Source organism: Trachypithecus francoisi, unplaced genomic scaffold (assembly GCF_009764315.1).
Source record: "Trachypithecus francoisi isolate TF-2019V2 unplaced genomic scaffold, Tfra_2.0 Lachesis_group11, whole genome shotgun sequence".
NCBI lineage: Eukaryota > Metazoa > Chordata > Mammalia > Primates > Cercopithecidae > Trachypithecus > Trachypithecus francoisi.
The window spans coordinates 53748156-53768278 of NW_022681456.1; the positions used below are offsets into that span (position 1 = coordinate 53748156).

Here is a 20123-nt window from a genome sequence, read left to right on the forward strand (position 1 = left end):
AGGCTTTGGTATCAGGATGATACTGGCCTCATAAAATGAGTTAGGGAGGATTGCCTCTTTTTCTGTTGATCAGAATAGTTTCAGAAGGAATGGTACCAGCTCCTCTTTGTACCTCTGGTAGAATTCAGCTGTGAATTCATCTGGTCCTGCACTCTTTTTGGTTCGTAGGCTATTATTTCCTCAATTTCAGAACCTGTTATTGGTCTATTCAGAGATTCAACTTCTTCCTGGTTTAATCTTAGGAGAATTAAATTCTCCTATTTAAATGGATAATCCAGGAATTTATCCATTTCTTACGGATTTTCTAGTTTATTTGCATAGAAGTGTTTATTGCATTCTCTGATGGTAGTTTGTATTTCTGTGGGATCAATGGTGATGACCACTTCATCATTTTTTATGGTGTCTTTTGGATGCTTCTCTCTTTTCTTTATTAGTCTTGCTAGCGGTCTATTTTGTTGATCTTTTCAAAAAGCCATTGATTTTTTTTTGAAGGCTTTTTTTTCTGTCTCTGTCTCCTTCAGTTCTGCTCTGATCTTAGCTATTTCTTGTCTTCTGCTAGCTTTTGAATTTGTTTGCTCTTGTTTCTGTAGTTGTTTTAATTGTGATGTTAGGCTGTCAATTTTAGATCGCTCCTGCTTTTCTTGTGGGCACTTAGTGCTATAAATTTCCCTCTATATACTGCTTTAAATGTGTCCCAGAGATTCGGGTGCATTGTGTCTCATTGGTTTCAAAGAACATCTTTATTTCTACCTTCATTTTGTTATTTACCCTTTAGTCATTCAGGAGCAGGCTGTTCAATTTCCATGCAGTTGTGTGGTTTTGAGTGAGTTTCTTAATCCCAAGTTCTAATTTGATTGCACTGTGGTCTGAGAGACAGTTTATTGTGATTTCTGTTCTTTTACGTTTGCTGAGAAGTGTTTTACTTCCAATTATGTCATCAGTTTTAGAATAAGGGCCTTGTGGTGCTGAGAAGAATGTATATTCTGTTGATTTGCGGTGAAGAGTTCTGTAGATGTCTATTAGGTGTGCTTGATCCAGAGCTGAGTTCAAGTCCTGGATATCCTTGTTAATTTTCTGTCTCGTTGATCCGTTTAATATTGACAGTGGGGTGTTAAAAGTCTCCCACTATTACTGTGTGTGAGTCTAAGTCTCTTTGTAGGTCTCTAAGAACTTGCTTTATGTACTGAGTGCTCCTGTATTGGGTGCATATATATTTAGAATAGTTAGCTCTTCTTGTTGAATTGATCCCTTTACCATTATGTAATGGCCTTCTTTGTCTCTTTTGATCTTTGATGGTTTTGAAGTCTGTTTTATCAGAGACCAGGATTGTAAACCCTGCTTTTTTTGGGGTGAGGGGGCTTTCAATTTGCTTGGTAGATCTTCCTCCATCCCTTTATTTTTAGCCTATGTGTGTCTTTTCATGTGAGATGGGTCTCCTGAATACAACACACTGATTGGTCCATTTACATTTAAGGTTAATATTGTTAGATGTGAATTTGATCCTGTCATTATGATGCCAGCTGGTTATTTTGCCTGTTAATTGATGCATTTTCTTCATAGTGTCGATGGTCTTTACAGTTTGGCATGTTTTTGCAGTGGCTGGTACCAGTTGTTCCTTTCCATGTTTAGTGCTTCCTTCAGGAGCTCTTGTAAGGCAGGTGCTTTTGCTTGTCTGTAAAGGATTTTATTTCTCCTTTGTTTATGAAGCTTAGTTTCGCTGGATATGAAATTCTGGGTTGAAAATTCTTTTCTTTAAGAATGTTGAATATTGGCCTCTACTCTTTTCTGGCTTGTAGGGTTTCTGCCAAGAGATCTGCTGTTAGTCTGATGTGTCTCCCTTTGTGTGTAACCCAACCTTTCTTTCTGGCTGCTCTTAACATTTTTTCCTTCATTTCAACCTTGGTGAATCTGACAGTTGTGTGTCTTGGGGTTACTCTTCTCGAGGAGTATATTTGTGGTGTTCTCTGTACTTCCTGAATTTGAATGTTGTCCTGCTTTGCTAGATTGGGGAAGGTCTCCTGGATAATATCCTGAAGAGTGTTTTCCAGCTTGTTTCCATTCTCCCCGTCACTTTCAGGTATACCAATCAAATGTACGTTTGGTCTTTTCACGTAGTCCCATATTTCTTGGGGGCTTTGTTCATTTCTTTTTACTCTTTTTTCTCTAAACTTCTCTTCTCCCTTTATTTCATTAATTTGATTTTCAATCACTGATATCCTTTCTTCCACTTGATCCAATCAGCTATTGAAGCTTGTGTATGCTTTGTGAAGTTCTCATACTGTGGTTTTCAGCTCCATCAGGTCATTTAGCTCTTCTCTACACTGGTTATTCTAGCTAGTCATTTGTCTAACCTTTTTTCAAGGTTTTTAGCTTTCTTGCTATGGGTTTGAACATGCTCCTTTAGCTTGGAGAAGTTTGTTGTTACCGACCTTCTGAAGCCGACTTCTGTCAACTTGTCAAACTCATTCTCCACCCAGTTTTGTTCCCTTGCTGGCGAGGAGTTGTGTTGCCTTGGAGGAGTAGAGGTGCTCTGGTTCTTGGAATTTTCAGCCTTTCTGCTCTGGTTTTTCCCCATCTTTGTGGTTTGATCTGCCTTTGGTCTTTGATGTTGGTGACCTATGGATGGCATTTTGGTGTGGATGTCCTTTTTGTTGATGTTGATGCTATTTATTTGTTTGTTAGTTTTCCTTCTAACAGAGAGACCCCTCAGATTCAGGTCTGTTGGAGTTTGCTGGAGGTCCACTCCAGACCCTGTTTGCCTGGGCATCACCAATGGAGACTGCAGAACAGCACGTATTGCTGCCTGATCCTTCCTCTGGAAGCTTCATCCCAGAGGGGCACCCATCTATATGAGGTGTCTGTTGGCTTCTACTGGGAGGTTTCTCCCAGCCATGCTACACAGGGGTCAGGGACCCTGTTGAGGAGGCAGTCTGTCCGTTATCGGAGATTGAATGCCATGCTGGGAGAACCACTGCTCTTCAGAGCTATCAGGCCGGGATGTTTAAGTCTGGAGAAGCTGTCTGCTGCCTTTTGTTCCGATATGCCCTGCCCCCAGAGTGGATTGTAGAGAGTCAGTAGGCCTTGCTGTGCTCTGCCCAGTTCTAGCTTCCCTGCCATTTTGTTTACACTATGAGCCTAGAACCACCTACTCAAGCCTCAGCAATGGCGGACGCACGTCCCCCTGCCAAGCTCCTGCATTGCGGGTCCATCTCAGACTGCTGCGCTAGTAGCGAGCAAGGGCGTGAGACATGCCAAGCCAGGCATGAGAGGGGATCTTTTGGTCTGCCGGTTGTGAAGACCGTGGGAAAAGCGCAGTATTTGGGCAGGAGTATACTGCTCCTCCAGATACAGTCACGCACAGCTTCCCTTGGCTAGGAAAGGGAAATTCCACGACCCTTTGTGCTTCTCAGGTGAGGCAATGCCCCGCCCTACTTCAGCTCACCCTCTGCAGGCTGCACTCACTGTCTAACCAGTCCCAGTGAGATGAACCAGGTACCTCAGTTGGAAATGCAGGAATCACCCGTCTTCTGCGTCAATCTTGCTGGGAGCTGCAGACCAGAACTGTTCTATTTGGACATCTTGGAAGCGACTCTCATTTGAACATATTGATGTGTTTCAGTCCATTGCAGCTATTATCCTTATCAGTTGGCAAACTGAACCATCTTTGTTCATTGAGAGGCTCTTCAAGTTGGCTTCCTAAGACCTTGGGACATGACCAAATAAAGTGGTCTTTATAAGTTTCCTTACTCTCTGGTATTACAAGATTTTTCAGACTAATCTTTTACATTCCTGCCCAAGGCCTAGAGTCCTCATTTCTCCAAGAAACCTTGTTCCTTGGGATGGCTACTGAGCGTACTCATTGCTGTTGGGTTGGTTTTGTTTCCAGGTCAAAATCAGCACCAAAGTGTTTTTTCTTTAACCTCTTCTATCCTGTGTCACCGTCTTTCCTCTCATTCACTGCTGGGGAGCACAGGATTAAAGTAAAACATAATTACTAATTTGCTTCATCATGTATTACACATACATTACACTGAGTATAATAATACCACCACCACCACCAGTATGGTTACTAAATCATTCGAAGTTTTGTTTTTGAGGGTTTTGTTTTGTTGACATTTCTTTTTGTCCTTAGTATATTCAACTTGCAATATACCATCAGGTTACTATGTGTTGAATTCACTTGAGAGTTTATTTTTTTAAATTTTAATTTTGTTTTATAATTTATGTAAAATACTAGTTCCAATGGCAATACCTGCTCTGCCACCCTATTTCTTCCCATACCCTATAAAAAAAGTTTAAAAAACTATCTTCTAGTTTACTAATAAAAGTATTATTTTAATTGAAATATTAACCCCCCATCTTTTTAAATAAGTGATAGAATATCACACACATATTTCTCCACTTTGCTTTTTTCACTTAACAGTCTATTCTGGAGATCACTATCTAGTGGAGTATAGAGATACTCGTCATTGTTCTTTTCAGTTGTAGTACTCCACTGTGTAGTATTCATTATAGTTTATCATTTATTCAACATGTCCCTCTTAATTGACCAATGTTGGTTAATTGAATGACTATAATTTTAGCTTAGAGTTGTCCCTTTTTTTGTATTCTTGCAAGTTATAGGAATTTTTATGTTTATCTGTAAAATATTTTGTATATGAATAAGAAAATGTAGTGATTAACATTTTGCCTGCCAGTGTAATTATTTGGATATAATCTTTTCTGTTACTTAGTTTTGTCATCACATTTGTTTTTTAGGCTTTCACAACAAATATTTAAGGCACGTTTTTATCTTGAATAGCTTTAGTGTTCAATTTTCCAATATAAGAGGGAAATTAGACTGGATTAGCCTAGCATTATATGGCTTCACAGTACATGGAAAAGATTATTAATTGGTGCACTTAATACATTTTTCTTCTTGTTTAGAGTAATTTTAAAGACACTGCTATTGAAGATTTCATATCTTATTATAAAATGCTCATAGGATTTTGCTCGTTTGTTTGAGACAGGATCTTGTTCTGTCGCCTAGGCTGGAGTACAGTGATGATCGTAACACATGGCAGTCTGGACTTCCTGGGCTTAAGCAGTCCTCCTGCCTCAGCAGGAGTAGCTAGGACTGTAGACTTGTACCACCGCTCCTAGCTACTTTTTTAATTTTTGTAGAGACAGTCTTGCTGTGTTTTCCAGGTTGGTCTTAAACTCCTGACCTCAAGTGATTCTTGTGCTTCGGCCTCCTTAAGTGTTGAGGTTATAGGAGTCTGCCATGCAGCCTGGCCCAGTGACATTTTCAGCATGGAAAAACTTTCATTAGCTTTGTCACTCGATCATTAAAGAATTAGCTTTTTAAGGATATAACTTTGAAATATGTGTGGCCAGGCGCGGTGGCTCACGCTTGTAATCCCAGCACTTTGGGAGGCCGAGGCGGGCGGATCACGAGGTCAGGAGATCGAGACCATCCTGGCTAACACGGTGAAACCCCGTCTGTACTAAAAATACAAAAAATTAGCCAGGCTTGGTGGCTGGCGCCTGTAGTCCCAGCTACTCGGGAGGCTGAGGCAGGAGAATGGCGTGAACTCAGGAGGCGGAGCTTGCAGTGAGTGGAGATTACGCCATTGCACTCTAGCTCTGGGCGAGGAGCAAGACTCTGTCTAAAAAAAAAAGAAAAAGAAATATATGTGGCGACTTACTGTGTGGCTTGGCTTTTCTTCTTCATTATAGCCTTTATTTTATAAACATTAAACGGAATCCTAAGATTTCTCTTGGCTCAGCTTTAAAATATATCCAGTATCCATTTCTCATCACCTTTTTCCATCTCCTTTGATCCTGGGCACTGTTGTTTTTCTTTTTTTCAAGACAGAGTCTCGCCCTGTCCCCCAGGCTGAAGTATAGTGGTGCAATCTCAGCTCACTGCAAGCTCCACCTCCCGGGTTCATGCTATGCTCTTGCCTCCGCCTCCTGAGTAGCTGGGACGACAGGCATGTGCCACCAGGCCCGGCCAATTTTTTTTTTGTATTTTTAGTAGAGGCGGGGTTTCACCGTGTTAGCCAGGATGGTCTCAATCTCCTGACCTTGTGATGTGCCCGCCTTGGCCTCCCACTGTTGATTTTCACTAGAATTATTGCAGTTGCCTCCTTGTAGGCATAACTGTCATCTTTCCCGTATCTATTTTTTTCACGGTAGCTATATGATCGTTTTAAATTATTTTGCATTGGGTAACATGACAGTTTTATTGAAAGCCTATCAGTGGATTTATGCTGCATTCAGGGTAGAAGCCAGAGTTCCGGTGGCCTGTATTCTTTGGTGACTTGTCACCTCTCTGACTCCATTCTCCACTCTTTTCTGGGCACTGTCCTAAACCTACACTGGTCCCTTGGCTGAGCCTTTAAACAGACTAGGCATCTTGCCTCATGGCCTTTGCATCTGCTGGTTTCTCTGTCTAGAATTCAGTAATGTTATTTTTCATGCTTTGAAAACAGAAATTTCAAGAATTTCGGAAATTCTTACCAAATCTAAGAAAATAGACCTTACCTCCCCCCGGCAATAAATATTATAGTACAGGAGTTAAGAGCTCAGGCTCAGGCTCAGGAGTTAGGCAACTCTGTTTAAATCTTAATTCTGTTAAGTAATTCTTGTCACTTTGAATGAGTTACCAGCTTCCCTAAGCCTCCGTTTCTTCATTCATAAAATGGAAATATTAATACCTGTACCTAATGTATAAGATTATTGTGAAGATTAAATGAGATCATGTGTATACGACACTTGGCACAATATGTGGCAAGTATTTCTATTCAGTAGATATTAGCTGAATTAGTTCTTATTGTTTATAATGTAATTTATGGTTACCACTTTTCAGTGAAAAAATAGGTAAGCTCTTGGGTTTCCCGGATTATTTAACAAAGGAAACTATCATTTTGTCTCTTGGTTTTAGGGCAAGCTTATCTAGAAGAGAGGAGCAGAGGAGAATGAAGTAGTAATTTGTCATATTTTCATTCATATGTTTTTATGTGGGCCATAGGAAAGTTGGCAAATCCATGAATTTCAATTTTATTATGTATTTCTTGTGAAGAATACTTTATTAGTACAAAGCATATCATGTATTTTGATTAGAAGTCTTGGAGAAATTAAGATCTTAGGAAAACGTTAACATTTTATTTGGGGTATTTGTATTCTTGTGTAATAATAATGAGATACATTTGCTAAAAGCCATAGATGTTCCCATATACATTCTTATTCTAGTTTTCATGGAAATTTATGCGAATGTTCAGTGTTATTCCTATTTCACAATCAGAACTGGACTCTCATTCTTGAGACCTAAATTCTGATGATATTTTTTCCATTATATCATAACTGATAGTAGCATGGGCACTGTGAGATTTGAAGATGGCTGCAACATAGATCCTCATCTTCAGGCTTATAGATAGATACACGTGAAATCAATTAACTCTAATACTTGATAGACTAAATGGACCAGTGTCAAGGAACTCTGAGGAAGAAGTGCTTAATTCTGTCTAGGCCAATTAAAGAAAGATTCTAGAGGAGGTAACATTCCTTTATTTTAAATGATGAGTGTAATTTTTGCCTCTGTGAGTTGGGAGCTGCCTGATGAAAGTCATGTCATTCACGAATGAGAAATAATATACGATAAAGTTCTTTTAACTGGCTACCACTGTATTTATACTTACCATTTCTTTGTTAAAAATTATTGACTGATATCCATATGCCTAAACAGTGCAGCTAAATAGGCCACTTCTACTAAGCTCACGGTTCTGTTTCCAAGAGTTGAATTGCAAACTTACCAAAAGTTATTTGTGTTTTCTACCTGTTAATGCCTGTCATATGCAAAACCAGAATATTGTTGCTGAGATAACAAAGTTGAATACTTTGGAAAGACTCAATGGCAGTGCCCTAAAAGGATGGTTGCTGTTTCATTAGATGCGGGTGAGACAACTGAAAGACAAAGAAAAAAGAAAACCGGCCGGGCGCGGTGGCTCAAGCCTGTAATCTCAGCACTTTGGGAGGCCGAGACGGGCAGATCATGAGGTCAGGAGATCGAGACCATCCTGGCTAGCACAGTGAAACCCCGTCTCTACTAAAAAAAATACAAAAAACTAGCCGGGGGAGGTGGCGGGCGCCTGTAGTCTCAGCTACTCTGGAGGCTGAGGAAGGAGAATGGCGTAAACCCGGGAGGCGGAGCTTGCAGTGAGCTGAGATCCACCCACTGCACTCCAGCCTGGGCGACAGAGCGAGACTCCGTCTCAAAAAAAAAACGAAAACAAACAGACAAACAAAAAAACCTAAAAACATTGTGTACTCAAATTTCTTTGTTGTTGATTTCGAGTTTTTGGTGCACTGTAAAGACAGCTTGAAGTCTTAGATAACACATTACGGATATCATTTATGCAAGAAAGACAGCATGGATTTATAGTCATGAAGACATCATCCAAAGAAATAGACTAGTCTTCACTAAAGGATGGATAAATAAACATTTATGTCTTCTATGATTAAATAAATGCATTACTTATGCATATGTGTTATATTCTGTGATTACCTATTTCAGTCAGCCTTTTTGGTTAACCAAGCAAATAGTGGTTCTGATTGAATTAAACAAAAGGGCCTCATTGGAGCCATAATTTCTTGGAGAGAAGGCATTAGTGGAATATGGAGAGGGTAGCAGATAAGACTGGGAAAGTGAGCTGGGGTTACAGTGTAAAGGATTTGTATGCCATACTGAGTTTGTCCTTTGATGGTGATGTAGTTTTAGGGAAGTGATGACCTTTCAGACGGATTTTTTGGAAGATTCTTGACAAATTACAGAGGTTGGGCAAGAAAACTAGGGCGGTGGCAGTGAGATTGGAAGTAGAGCAAATCTGAAAGAAATTTGGAGAATAGAATTGATAAGTCTTGGTGTGATTTACTGGATCTAAGTATTAAGGTAGGAAGAAAAATCAAAGGTGGTGCTAATGATGATAATAACTAACATTTACCAAGTGCATACTCTGTGTGTGTGTGTGTGTGTGTTTACTGTTCTAAGTCCTTTAAATAATGTAATTTCAGTCATCCTAACAGTCACACAAAAATGTTCTATTAACCACAGGCCCTTATGCATAAACCTCCATAACTGCAAAAAGTGAAAACATAAATTTTAAGTTTGTTGTAGGCACATTTGGCAACAGATCATGACCTGCACTGATGGGAGGCTATTTGTAGTCTTTATCTCACTTCACTGTGAATGTGGGGGGTTTTTTTGCAGAAATATTTTTGTGTTTTGTTATGGAGTACTGCCCCAGACCTAGTGGGAGTGTTACATAATCTGTAATATTATCTTTCTAAAATATGAAAAATTTTTACTTCTGCTGGTGGAAACGTAAATTAGATCAGCCATTGTGGAAAGCAGTTTGGTGATTTCTGTAAACCTAAAACAATTAACATTTGACCCAGCAATCCCATTATTGATTATATACCCAAAGGAAAATAAATTTCTGCCATAAAGATACATGCACATGTATGTTTATCGCAGCACTATTCACAATAACAAAGACATGGAATTTTCTTTGTTTTTCTCAGACCTCTTAGGGTGAAAAAAATATGAACAATTTTGAAATTTGGATTTAGGTGAGAGATAATAGACCTGTATTAATAATTGTTATTTGGGGGCCAGGCGCAGTGGCTCATGCCTGTAATCCCAGCACTTTGGGAGCCCAAGGCGGGCAGATCACGAGGTCAGGAGATTGAGACCATCCTTGCTAACGGTGAAACCCCATCTCTCCTAAAAATACAAAAAATTAGCTGGTGTGGTGGCGGGCGCCTATAGTCCCAGCTACTGGGGAGGCTGAGGCAGGAGAATGGCGTGAACCCGGGAAGCAGAGCTTGCAGTGAGCTGAGATGGCGCCACTGCACTCCAGCCTGGGCAACAATGCGAGACTCCATCTGAAAATAATAATTGTTATTTGGCTGGGCACAGTGGCCAACACCTATAATCCCAACACCTTGAGATGCCTAGGTGGGAGGATTGCTTAAGGCCAAGAGTTATAGACCAGCCTCGGCAATACAGCTACCCCATCTCTGCCAACAACAAAAAAAAATTAGCTGGGCCTGGCGGTGCATGTCAGTAGCCCTAGTTACTTGGGAGACTGAGGTGGGAGGATCATTTGAGCCCAGGAGTTTGAGGCTGCAGTAAACTATGATTGCACCTGTTCACTTCAGCCTGAGCCACAGGATGAGACCCCGTCTCTAAAAAAACAGGAAAGAAAAAAAAATTATAGATGAAGAGACTGAGTCATAGAGAGAAGTCACACAAAATATGTGGCAGAGCTAGAGTTTGAACCTACACAGTCTTTACTTTTCAAATGTGCACTTTAGACACTACACTATTCTGCCTCTCTAGCCTTTGTCATTGGGAAAATGATACCATTAAACTTATTAAGGGATCTAAAGAGCGGAATTAGGGGAAGGTGAAGAAGAGGCAGACAGTGTAGTAGAATGTTAATTTAGATTGGTCTAATTTGAGCTATCAATGGAAAAAGTACAGTAGGAAGCCAGAAATATTTTGGATATATTTATAATGCTCATACTGGATTTCATCAGATCTAAGGTGCCATCATTGTAACATCATAAATACCGATTTTAAAAATTAAATAAAATTACGGTTCAGTGTTTATTTGTATCCCATAATTTCCCCCAGCCCCCCGCTTCTGCCACCCACACACAGCATCATTCTCTGTGCTGCTTAGAGTATTGTTAATACAACATTACTTGTTTGGGATTTTCTTCTGCGTCATTGATAGGCATTCTGCAAGCTTTGATGTTGGCACTTTCTTGATCTTATCATAAAGTTATCAACAAAAAGTTTTCAGACAACATCCAGAAGAAATTTTATATAATAGTTAAGGTCAACAAATATGGTTCCGACAACACACATAACTCAACTGCAGTGAAAACAATATAAATAGCTGTGACTGGTGCCACATGTGGATGATAATGACAACCCAGTCATGTCTGCCATCTGGCCAACATCAGTTTATACAAAGTCACTGATTTTAAGATTCATTGATTGTAGAAGATTTCAGTGACATTAAAATGTGTAGGAAATGTGCATCTTAAAATTGTTAAACAATAAGTAGTACTTTTGCCTCCGAGAATTGGAAGTTGCAGTATAAAGTAAGATGTTAGGGCATGTAAGGGTTTTTAATAAACAAATATGTGGTTTCAAAGAGTTAATGTATGATTAAAGAGGTTTTGAATCAATTCTCTGGGGAAAAATTGAGAGAGAGGTTCTGTGTTGAGCATTTCCTATGTTTAAGGCATGTAAGTGTTTTTAATAAACAAATATGTGGTTTTAAAGAGTTAATGTATGATTGAAGAGGTTTAGAATCAATTCTCTGGGGAAAAAAATGAGAGAGAGGTTCTGTCTTGAGTATTTCCTATGTTTAAGAGTTACTTTATGAAGAAAATGTAAACACTTCCCCTAATTGTGAATTTGTCTTTTATAAATGACAGTCTAGGTGCCACATTTCACAAATAGATTAATTTCTCTCCTAAGTGTTAGCTTCATCTTTGTTATTGGTAAAATTAATTATACTACATGCTGAGTACAACTAAAAACTCTGAATATTATATATAAAACACGAGAAGACTCTGAAAGGTGGAGAGAATAAGGCAGAGGAGCTAGGGATCTCAGGACCCAAATAATGACACAGCAGTAGTTCCCTGCCTTTTTTTTTTAGCCTCATATATTCCATAATTAGAGCTGAAGAGGCTGATAACCCAGAAGTGTAATGGCCACAGACAAAAGAAGTGCAGCAAAAGTCCAATCTTTTAAATACTAGTAGAGGGACACCCTAGCAAGACAGAAAACTTTTTGAGAATAACCATTCTACTTCAGCCAAGCACCACAGAAAAAAACATTGGTCACACTCATACCAGCAAAGGCCAAGTAGGGATCCTAGATTTCCATCCTCACCAAGCTGCAATAAGGTACCCTAACACCTACACTGGAATTGTGTCAGATTAGGCCAGGTACAGAGTTGGGACTTTAATTCCCACAGAATGGTTAACTAGCCCTTCCCCAACTTGTAGTGTTACTGGAGACCATGTGGGAAGCCAAAACTTCTACTTTTATTTGGGAGTAAAGAGGAGCTTCTGCCCTTCCCTGCTAAGTGGCATCAGAGGAGTCCTATTGGAGAATGAATACTTTCACCACTTCTAAGCAGTAAAAAAGCCTTTCTCTACCCACGCACTCCCACCCCCAGCACCCAGGGGTGTTAGTAGAGGCTACATGGGAGCAGTAGCTTCTCAGCCAGAGACATGTCAGTGGAGGTATAGTGGAGAGTCAGGACTCCCACCCAACCCAGGGGAATCAAGAAGCTGCCCCATCTGTAGTGTAAATAGAGGACAAGTGGGGAACCTGAAACATCTGCCCCCACCTTGCTGAAATGAAATGACACCTCCCTACCTTCATCTGCTGGAGCAAGATCAAACAAAGCCAACTAATACAGAAAATTTAAATAAGATCTAGAGTCTTAAAATACCCAAAGTGCGCAGATTTTAATTGAAAATTCTCTGGCTGAGTGTGGTAGCTCACAACTGTAATTCTAGCACTTTGGGAGGCAAAGGTGGGTGGATCGCCTGAGTCTAGGAGTTTGAGACCAGCCTGCGCAACATGGCGAAACCTCATCTCTACCAAAAAAAAAAAAAAAAAATTAACCAGGCCTGATGGCACATGCCTGTAATGCCAGCTGCTCGGAAGGCTCAGGTAGAAGGATCACCTGAGCTGGGGAGGTCATGGCTATAGTGAGCTGTGATTAAGCCACTGCACTCCAACCTGGACAGCAGAGTGAGACCCTGTCTCAAAAAAAATAAATTAAAAAGAAAGAAAGAAAAAGAAAAAACTGTCATACCAGGAACCCAGAAGACCTCAAATTGAGTGAAAAAAGACAATTAATAGAGATGAACACCAGGATAACAGATACTAAAATTATCTGACAAAGATTATAAAACCAGCTATCTTAAAACGCTCAACAAACAATTATGAATGAGCATGCCTGAAACAAATGAAAAAATAGAAAGCCTTAGCAAATAAATAGTAAGCAAAGAACTAAATAGAAGATCTGAAGAACCAAATAGAAATTTTAGAGCTGAAAAATCCAGTAACCAAATTAAAAACTTCAATGGATTGATAGGCTCAATAGCAGAATGGAGGAAATAGAAGAATGAATCAGTAAACTGATAGAACAATAGAAATTGCCAAATCTGAACAGCAGAGAGAAAATAGGCTAAAAATGAACAGAGCCTCAGGGACTACAACAAAAGAGCAAACATCTGTGCCATCAGATCCCTCAGAAGAAGTGGAGAAAGAGGGCGTGGCTGGAAAAGTATTCAAAGAAATGATCACTGAAAACTTTTCCCAAATTTGGCAAAAGATGTAGTAAACCTGCAGATTTAAGAAACCTAGCAAACTCATAACCAAAGCAGTCCACACCAAGACATGCCATATGCAGACTTTTGAAAATTAAAGATTAAAAGATCTTGAAAGAAATTAGAAACTATACCTGAGGGGGGCTAAATAGTTTGAATGACAGCAGATTGCTCATCGGAAATCATGGAGACCACATATCACATTTGTTAAGTACTGATAGAAAAGAACTGTCATTTTTAAGAAAACTTTCAAAGGTCTGAGGTCAGAAATTTTGTTTGGATTCATAATGTTACACAGTATCTTTCACTGGGATATAGAACTTCCAAGAAAAAATGGGAAAGTGCATTTCCACTAATGACTCATAAGATTATTTGCTACTGTGCATTTTGTTTTTCAGAGACTTGCTAATGAAAATAGCATTTATTTCTGAAGTTAATAGTGTAATGTTCTGCTTAATCTTTGAATAGTTCAGATAGCTTAGTTTTCATAATTTCCCCTAGAATGGCTTTGAGTAATTTATTCAGATTTTCAAGAAGCGTAACGATTACAATACTATTTTGCTGACCTTCTGATTTTTAAAACTTTCTATATTGGTTAAGATAACTTTTTGATACTACCTTTTCTACAGTAATGTATTAGTTCAGTCTCACACTGCTATGAAGAACTACCTGAGACTGGGTAGTTTATGAAGAAAAGAGGCATAATTGACTCACAGTTCCACAGGCTGTACAGGAAGCATGGCAGGGGAAGCCTCAGGAAACTTAGAATTATGGCACAAGGCAGAAGGGAGGTGAGCACATCTTCATATGGCCAGCAAGAGAGAGAAAGAGAGCAAAGAGGGAGGTGCTACACACTTTGAAACAGCCGTATCTCATGAGAACTCTTATCACAAGACAGCACTAAGAGGATGGTGCTAAACCATTAGAAACCACCCCTCATGATCCAGTCACCTCCCACCAAGTCCCACCTGCAACATTGAGAATTGCAATTCAGTATCAGATTTGGGTGGAGACATAGAGCCAAGCCATATCAACTGAATAAGAAAATACACATTAAATTTGGACACTAAATATATTTAGCTCTTGCTGATAAAGTTGCTTTCTTTGTCTCTCTTCACTAAGTTCTCATTACCTTCTAATTTAAAGACAAAGTTTTTCTTAAATTTTTTCTTAAGAGATCAGAATTTTTAAATGAGCTATTTCCTTTTCTTAAATGTTTGCTTCTCTGGTTTGATTTTTGACAAAACTCAGAAGATAGTGGAGACTATCAAAATTTGTCTTCCAAAGTCAGTTAACACAGAATCTCACCTGTTTATCTAATATACCGTATTGACATTGCAACCAATAGCTTTGTTAACTTTACACCTTTTGTTAGATTTTCCAGTTAGCACATAAATAATTTTGTAAAAATTCTTTTGGATCATGTCTTGATTTGGAAGCTTACTCATTTATCTATCTAAAATTACCAAATCTGAGGTTCTAGACTATTATAAATCTCAGTTAAATCTGTCAGATTACCATTTTTCATTTCTACAATTTGTTAAGAATTTCATGATTGGGCCTGGTGGCTCACACCTGTAATCCCAGCACTTTGAGAGGCCAAGGTAGGAGGATTGCATAATGCCAGGAGTTTGGGTCCAGCCTGGGCAGCATAGGGAGAACCCATCCCTAAATTTTTTTTTTTTTTTTTAATTTAGCTGGATGTGGTAGTATATTCCTATATTCCTAGCAACTAGGGAGGCTGAAGCAGTTAGGATGGCTTGAGCCTGAGAGTTCAAGGTTACAATGAACTATGATTGTACTACTGCATTCCAGCCTGGGCAACAGAATGAGACTGTCTCTTCAAAAATAAAGATAAAAAAGAATTTCATCCTGTACTAGGTGGCATCTCTTATGTTGACTACCTTTGAATTGCTTAAGGAAATTATTAACTATTGTTAAGAAAATATAGGCCTGATTTTCGTTACCCTGAAGCACTCAATAGGGTTATTCATTTGAATAGTAGCCCAATCTTCTAACTTTCAGTTTGGAATGCCTATGTGAAATCTGTTTTTTTTTCTTTCCAAGGAATCTTAGAATAAGTACGACATATTTTTCCTAATTAACAGCCATGCAAGTAGCTTCTAATACCCCAGCTTTTGTTCTGAAGGAAATCTAGATGTCTGTTTTCAGTATCTCCAGGGTCTCTCAAAGTGAAATTCTCACATTCCAGATACCTGTAGTTTTCTTCACGTTATCTTAAACATTGCTTTCTTTTTTGTTCCCACCCCCTCCCCCCCCAACCCTTTGAAACAGAGTCTAGCCATGTCACCCAGGCTGGAATGCAGTGGCACAATCTCGGCTCACTACAACCTCTGCCCTTCTGGGTTCAAGCGATTCTCCTGTCTCAGCCTCCAAGTAGCTGGGATTACAGGTGTGCGCCACCACGCCCAGCTAATTTTTTTGTATTTTTTAAGTAGAGTTGGGATTTTGCTATGTTGGCCAGGCTGGTCTCAAACTTCTGACCTCAGGTGATCTGCCCACCTTGGCCTACCAAGGTGAAACATTGCTTTCTAAATAATTTTACATATGACAACAGATAGTACTTTAATTTTATTTTTAACTCATTTAAACTTCACATTGCCCTGTAAAGTTATTTGTAAATTAGATTTTAGTTGTTTAAGGTATATATATATATAACTTATAACTAAATAATGCATAACTAAAATGTATTATTCTCAACTATGTCTTTGAATGTCATACAGGTGTCAACAGGCAGAGGTGGGAACTGAATCCGAAGTCTGCAGAGCATAAAAATTTCTGCTTTTTTCACTCATCCAACCTTTGAATTGCTTTTAGAGGTTATTTATGGTAGATAAGAATTAATCCACCATAGGATTAATCAATTCGTGAGATTTTGTTTATTATTATTTATTATTATTTTTCAAATGTGCCTTTGTAACATTTACATTTGCAAGTAATAGTTCTGGAGTGCAGGAGAAGTTTGTGAATTGTGTGTATGCATGCATAAATACATACATACATACGTACATACACACATACCTAATCTTTTGGCTCAAGGATTGCTTTGAACCCTGCTTCCTGCCAGCAGCTTTGGTACTTTACTCTGTTAGTTTCTCTTAACATCCTTCCTGTTTATATAAATTCTATATTGTCTGTATTTGGCTTTGACCTAGTATTTCCTTGAAACTCTGCTTCCTGTACTTCAAGCTCTGCAGCTATTGAGATATTCCTTTTATTCTCAATCTTTGTATCCTTTGAATGATTTCTGATACCCAAGCAGAATAGATGTATTTTTATGTAAATATTCCTAATTGTTTGGAATTTTACCTAGGAGAATAATTACATATTCTCTCGGAGCATAGCACAGCAGGACTCCACTATATCTTACCTTTCTGCTTTAGACTCATTTATTTATTTGTAGTATATGAGGAAATACTCTTTTTAGTTTTATATACATTTTAAAAACTACAAAAACAGAAAAAATTACCTCAAGTGTAACTTCTGTTTGTAGAATTTCCATAAAGATCATAGAACTTTTACAACATATTTTTAAATGTAAAACATGAAACTACAAAATGGTACAGTAGCCATTTTTGTGATCAGATACACATGTCCAGAACAAACTTATTACAGCAAACTTGGTTAACACACAAAACAACCAATACAAATCTCTCTTCTTCTATCTCATAAAGGTAACCACTGTTAGAGGGAGGGTGTGTGTGTGTGTGTGTGTGTGTGTGTAAAATATATAGAGATTGATCAATTATTTCATTTATTCTAAGGAAAATGAACTGGGCCTCCATCCAGCTATACATTCTTCCTATCACAGGACGTTATTTTGTTCTTTCTCACCTACAGCACATTGCTCTTTTGTTATTGCCTACATAATCATCAGAGAATCCTCTTCTGACTACACTAAATCCATTTTTCCTATTAATCCTAGACACTACCTAATTCTGTTACAGGACCTACCACAGCTTTACATTTATTTGTATATTTAATCTGACTGTCTTGCTAGACTATAAACTTTTCTTTTTCTTTACCTTTATATTCCTGGTATGTAACAGTGCCAGAGTCATACTAGACACTCCATAAATATTGGTTGAATTAATGAATACATTTGAAATACCAGCAAAGAATGTAAATAAGCAGTTCACCAAAGGGGAAATACAAATGCCAGTAAACGTATCTAAATATTTTCAGTCTCATGTGTAATCAGGAAATATAAATTAAAGCAGTGACAAAATGTTTTATTTTCATGATGTTGGGAAAATTTTTTAAAAATTGTTAATTTCAACTGTCTATTTAAGTGCACATCTGTTAAGAGAATAGTATTAAATGAAGGTATGAACCAGACATACTGTGGAATATTTTTCAAGTGTTAGAAGGGAAGAGTTACATTATACTTCATTTAGAATAATCTCATTAATTTGTGCTTTACAAAAAGAATCCCAAAAGTGATGGTGTATATATGTTTACACACATATAAATTTATGGCAGAGATACTGGGAAGATTTTTGCCCTACTATTGATAGTGTTTATCTCTGGGGGAGGGAACATAATAGTAGGAGTTCTTTTTTGCCTCTGTGGACGTGTACTTTCTGTTTAAACTTTTATAATTTTAGAATATTGTTATGTAGTCTAAATATGAAGGAGCTTAATTTGTTAGGAACATAAAGAAAAAGACCCATTCTTTATATATGGAAAAATAAAACCAGGGATACCCAAAGAAAATGGTTTAATCTAGAACTACAAGTGGTTCTCTATTGTTGGCACCTAAACTATGATACAGGCAGGAAGAAGAAGGAGGCTGAAAAAGAAGACAAGGCCAGATCAATGAGGGCCGTACATTATCTTTTCTCCTAGCATGGTAGAGCCATTCAGAAATTTTTTAAGTTAGAAATTGACTTGGGTAGGCCAGACGCGGTGGTTCACACCTGTAATCCCAGCACTTTGGGAGGCTGAGGCGGACAGATCACGAGGTCAGGAGATCGAGACCATCCTGGCTAACATGGTGAAACTCTGTCTCTACTAAAAATACAAAAAAAAAAAAAAAAAAATTAGCCGGGCGTGGTGGCAGGCACCTGCAGTCCCAGCTACTTGGGAGGCTGAGGCAGGAGAATGGCATGAACCCTGGAGACAGAGCTTGCAGTGAGCCGAGATCGTGCCACTGCACTCCAGCCTGGGCGACAGAGCGAGACTCTGTCTCAGAAAAATAAAATAAAATAAAATAAAATAAAATAAAATAAAATAAAATAAATTGACTTAGGTAATAGATGGTTAGTTACATCATTCAGTAGATGACTCTGGGAGATATGCTGTTGACATGATTAAAGAGATTAATAACCTTTTTGTATATGAATCCCTTTGGCAGGTTTAATGAAGCCTATAGATGCTTTCTTAGAATTGTGTTTTGGATGCTTAAAATAAAATACAGAGTACACAGAAGCCAATTATATTGGAATGCACTTATCAAAATATTTAAGGAAACCAGTCCATATGGAGATAATGAAAAGTCTCAGTGGAGGTGGATCCTATGAGACTTTCTAATTATTATTAAAAATTTGCATTTTTATGAAATGCTTTCTAATTATTAAAAATTAACATTTTTGTATTGGTAAAGCAACATGTATACATTATAGAAAAATTAGGAAATATAAATTTAAAAAAGAAACATGCTCTAGTTTTGTTTCTTTCTTTTTTTTTTTTGAGACAGTGTCTCGCTTTGTTGCCCAGGCTGGGGTGCAGTGGCATGATCTCAGCTCACTGCAAGCTCCGCCTCCCGGGTTCTCGCCATTCTCCTGCCTCAGCCTCCTGAGTAGCTGGGACTACAGGCACCCACCACCACGCCCAGCTAATTTTTGGTATTTTTAGTAGTGACAGGGTTTCACCATGTTAGGATGGTCTTGATCTCCTGACCTCGTGATCTGCCAGTCTTGGACTCCCGAAGTGCTGAGATTAGAGGCATGAACCACTGCGCACGGCCTGATAGTTTTTTAAAATTTAAATAATGTGTATACTGTCTTTTATTGCTGATTTATATAGGAACTTTCCTCACTGGTTATGCATTTAGTTTTATTTCAATGATAATATCTTTTGCTTAACTATTTTCCCTTTGGTTTTACAGGTTTTTGATTGGTCAGGGAGCACATGTAGGGGCTGTCAACAGTGAAGGAGACACACCTTTAGATATTGCGGAGGAGGAGGCAATGGAAGAGCTACTTCAAAATGAAGTTAATCGGCAAGGTAAAATAAAAAGCAACCTAAATGGAAAAAATGTTTTAGAAATAATATAGTACTTTTCCAGCAAAAATATTTATTAATGTTGAAGGACAATCATAATTGAATGAAAAGAATGAACTCAGCTTGCAAAACAATAGTACAGTATGATTCTGTTTTCTAGAATATTCTCAACTCTATCTTTTAAGTATTTTTAAAGTTAAATGTCAGAAGCAACAGGATCAGGCATAAAATTATGTGGAAGTAAAAGTTTTGGAGCAAAATAAAGCAGGCAAAGGGGATAGAAAGTGCACAGGGTAAGTGGTACATTGCAAAGTTAAATAGTGTGGTCAGGAAGGCTCACTGATAAGGGGTCATTTAAGCTGAGATGTGAATACAATGAGGGAATGAGTCATGTTGATCTGGGGAAAGAGCATTCCAGACAAGGGGAGCAATGAATACAAGAATGGGAGGGTGTCTTGTATATG

The 20123-nt window shown here is 38.4% G+C and overlaps 1 protein-coding gene across 6 annotated transcripts in view; it reads left to right on the plus strand.

Annotated features, from left to right (window-relative positions):
- Positions 1-20123, plus strand: part of PPP1R12A (protein phosphatase 1 regulatory subunit 12A) — a 160389-nt gene that overhangs the window by 68216 nt on the left and 72050 nt on the right. For all 6 annotated transcript variants that reach the window (XM_033221169.1, XM_033221166.1, XM_033221170.1 and 3 more), the window contains exon 3: positions 19544-19662. In XM_033221169.1, coding sequence (XP_033077060.1) covers positions 19544-19662 — 119 coding nt within the window. The remainder of the gene's footprint in view (positions 1-19543; positions 19663-20123) is intronic.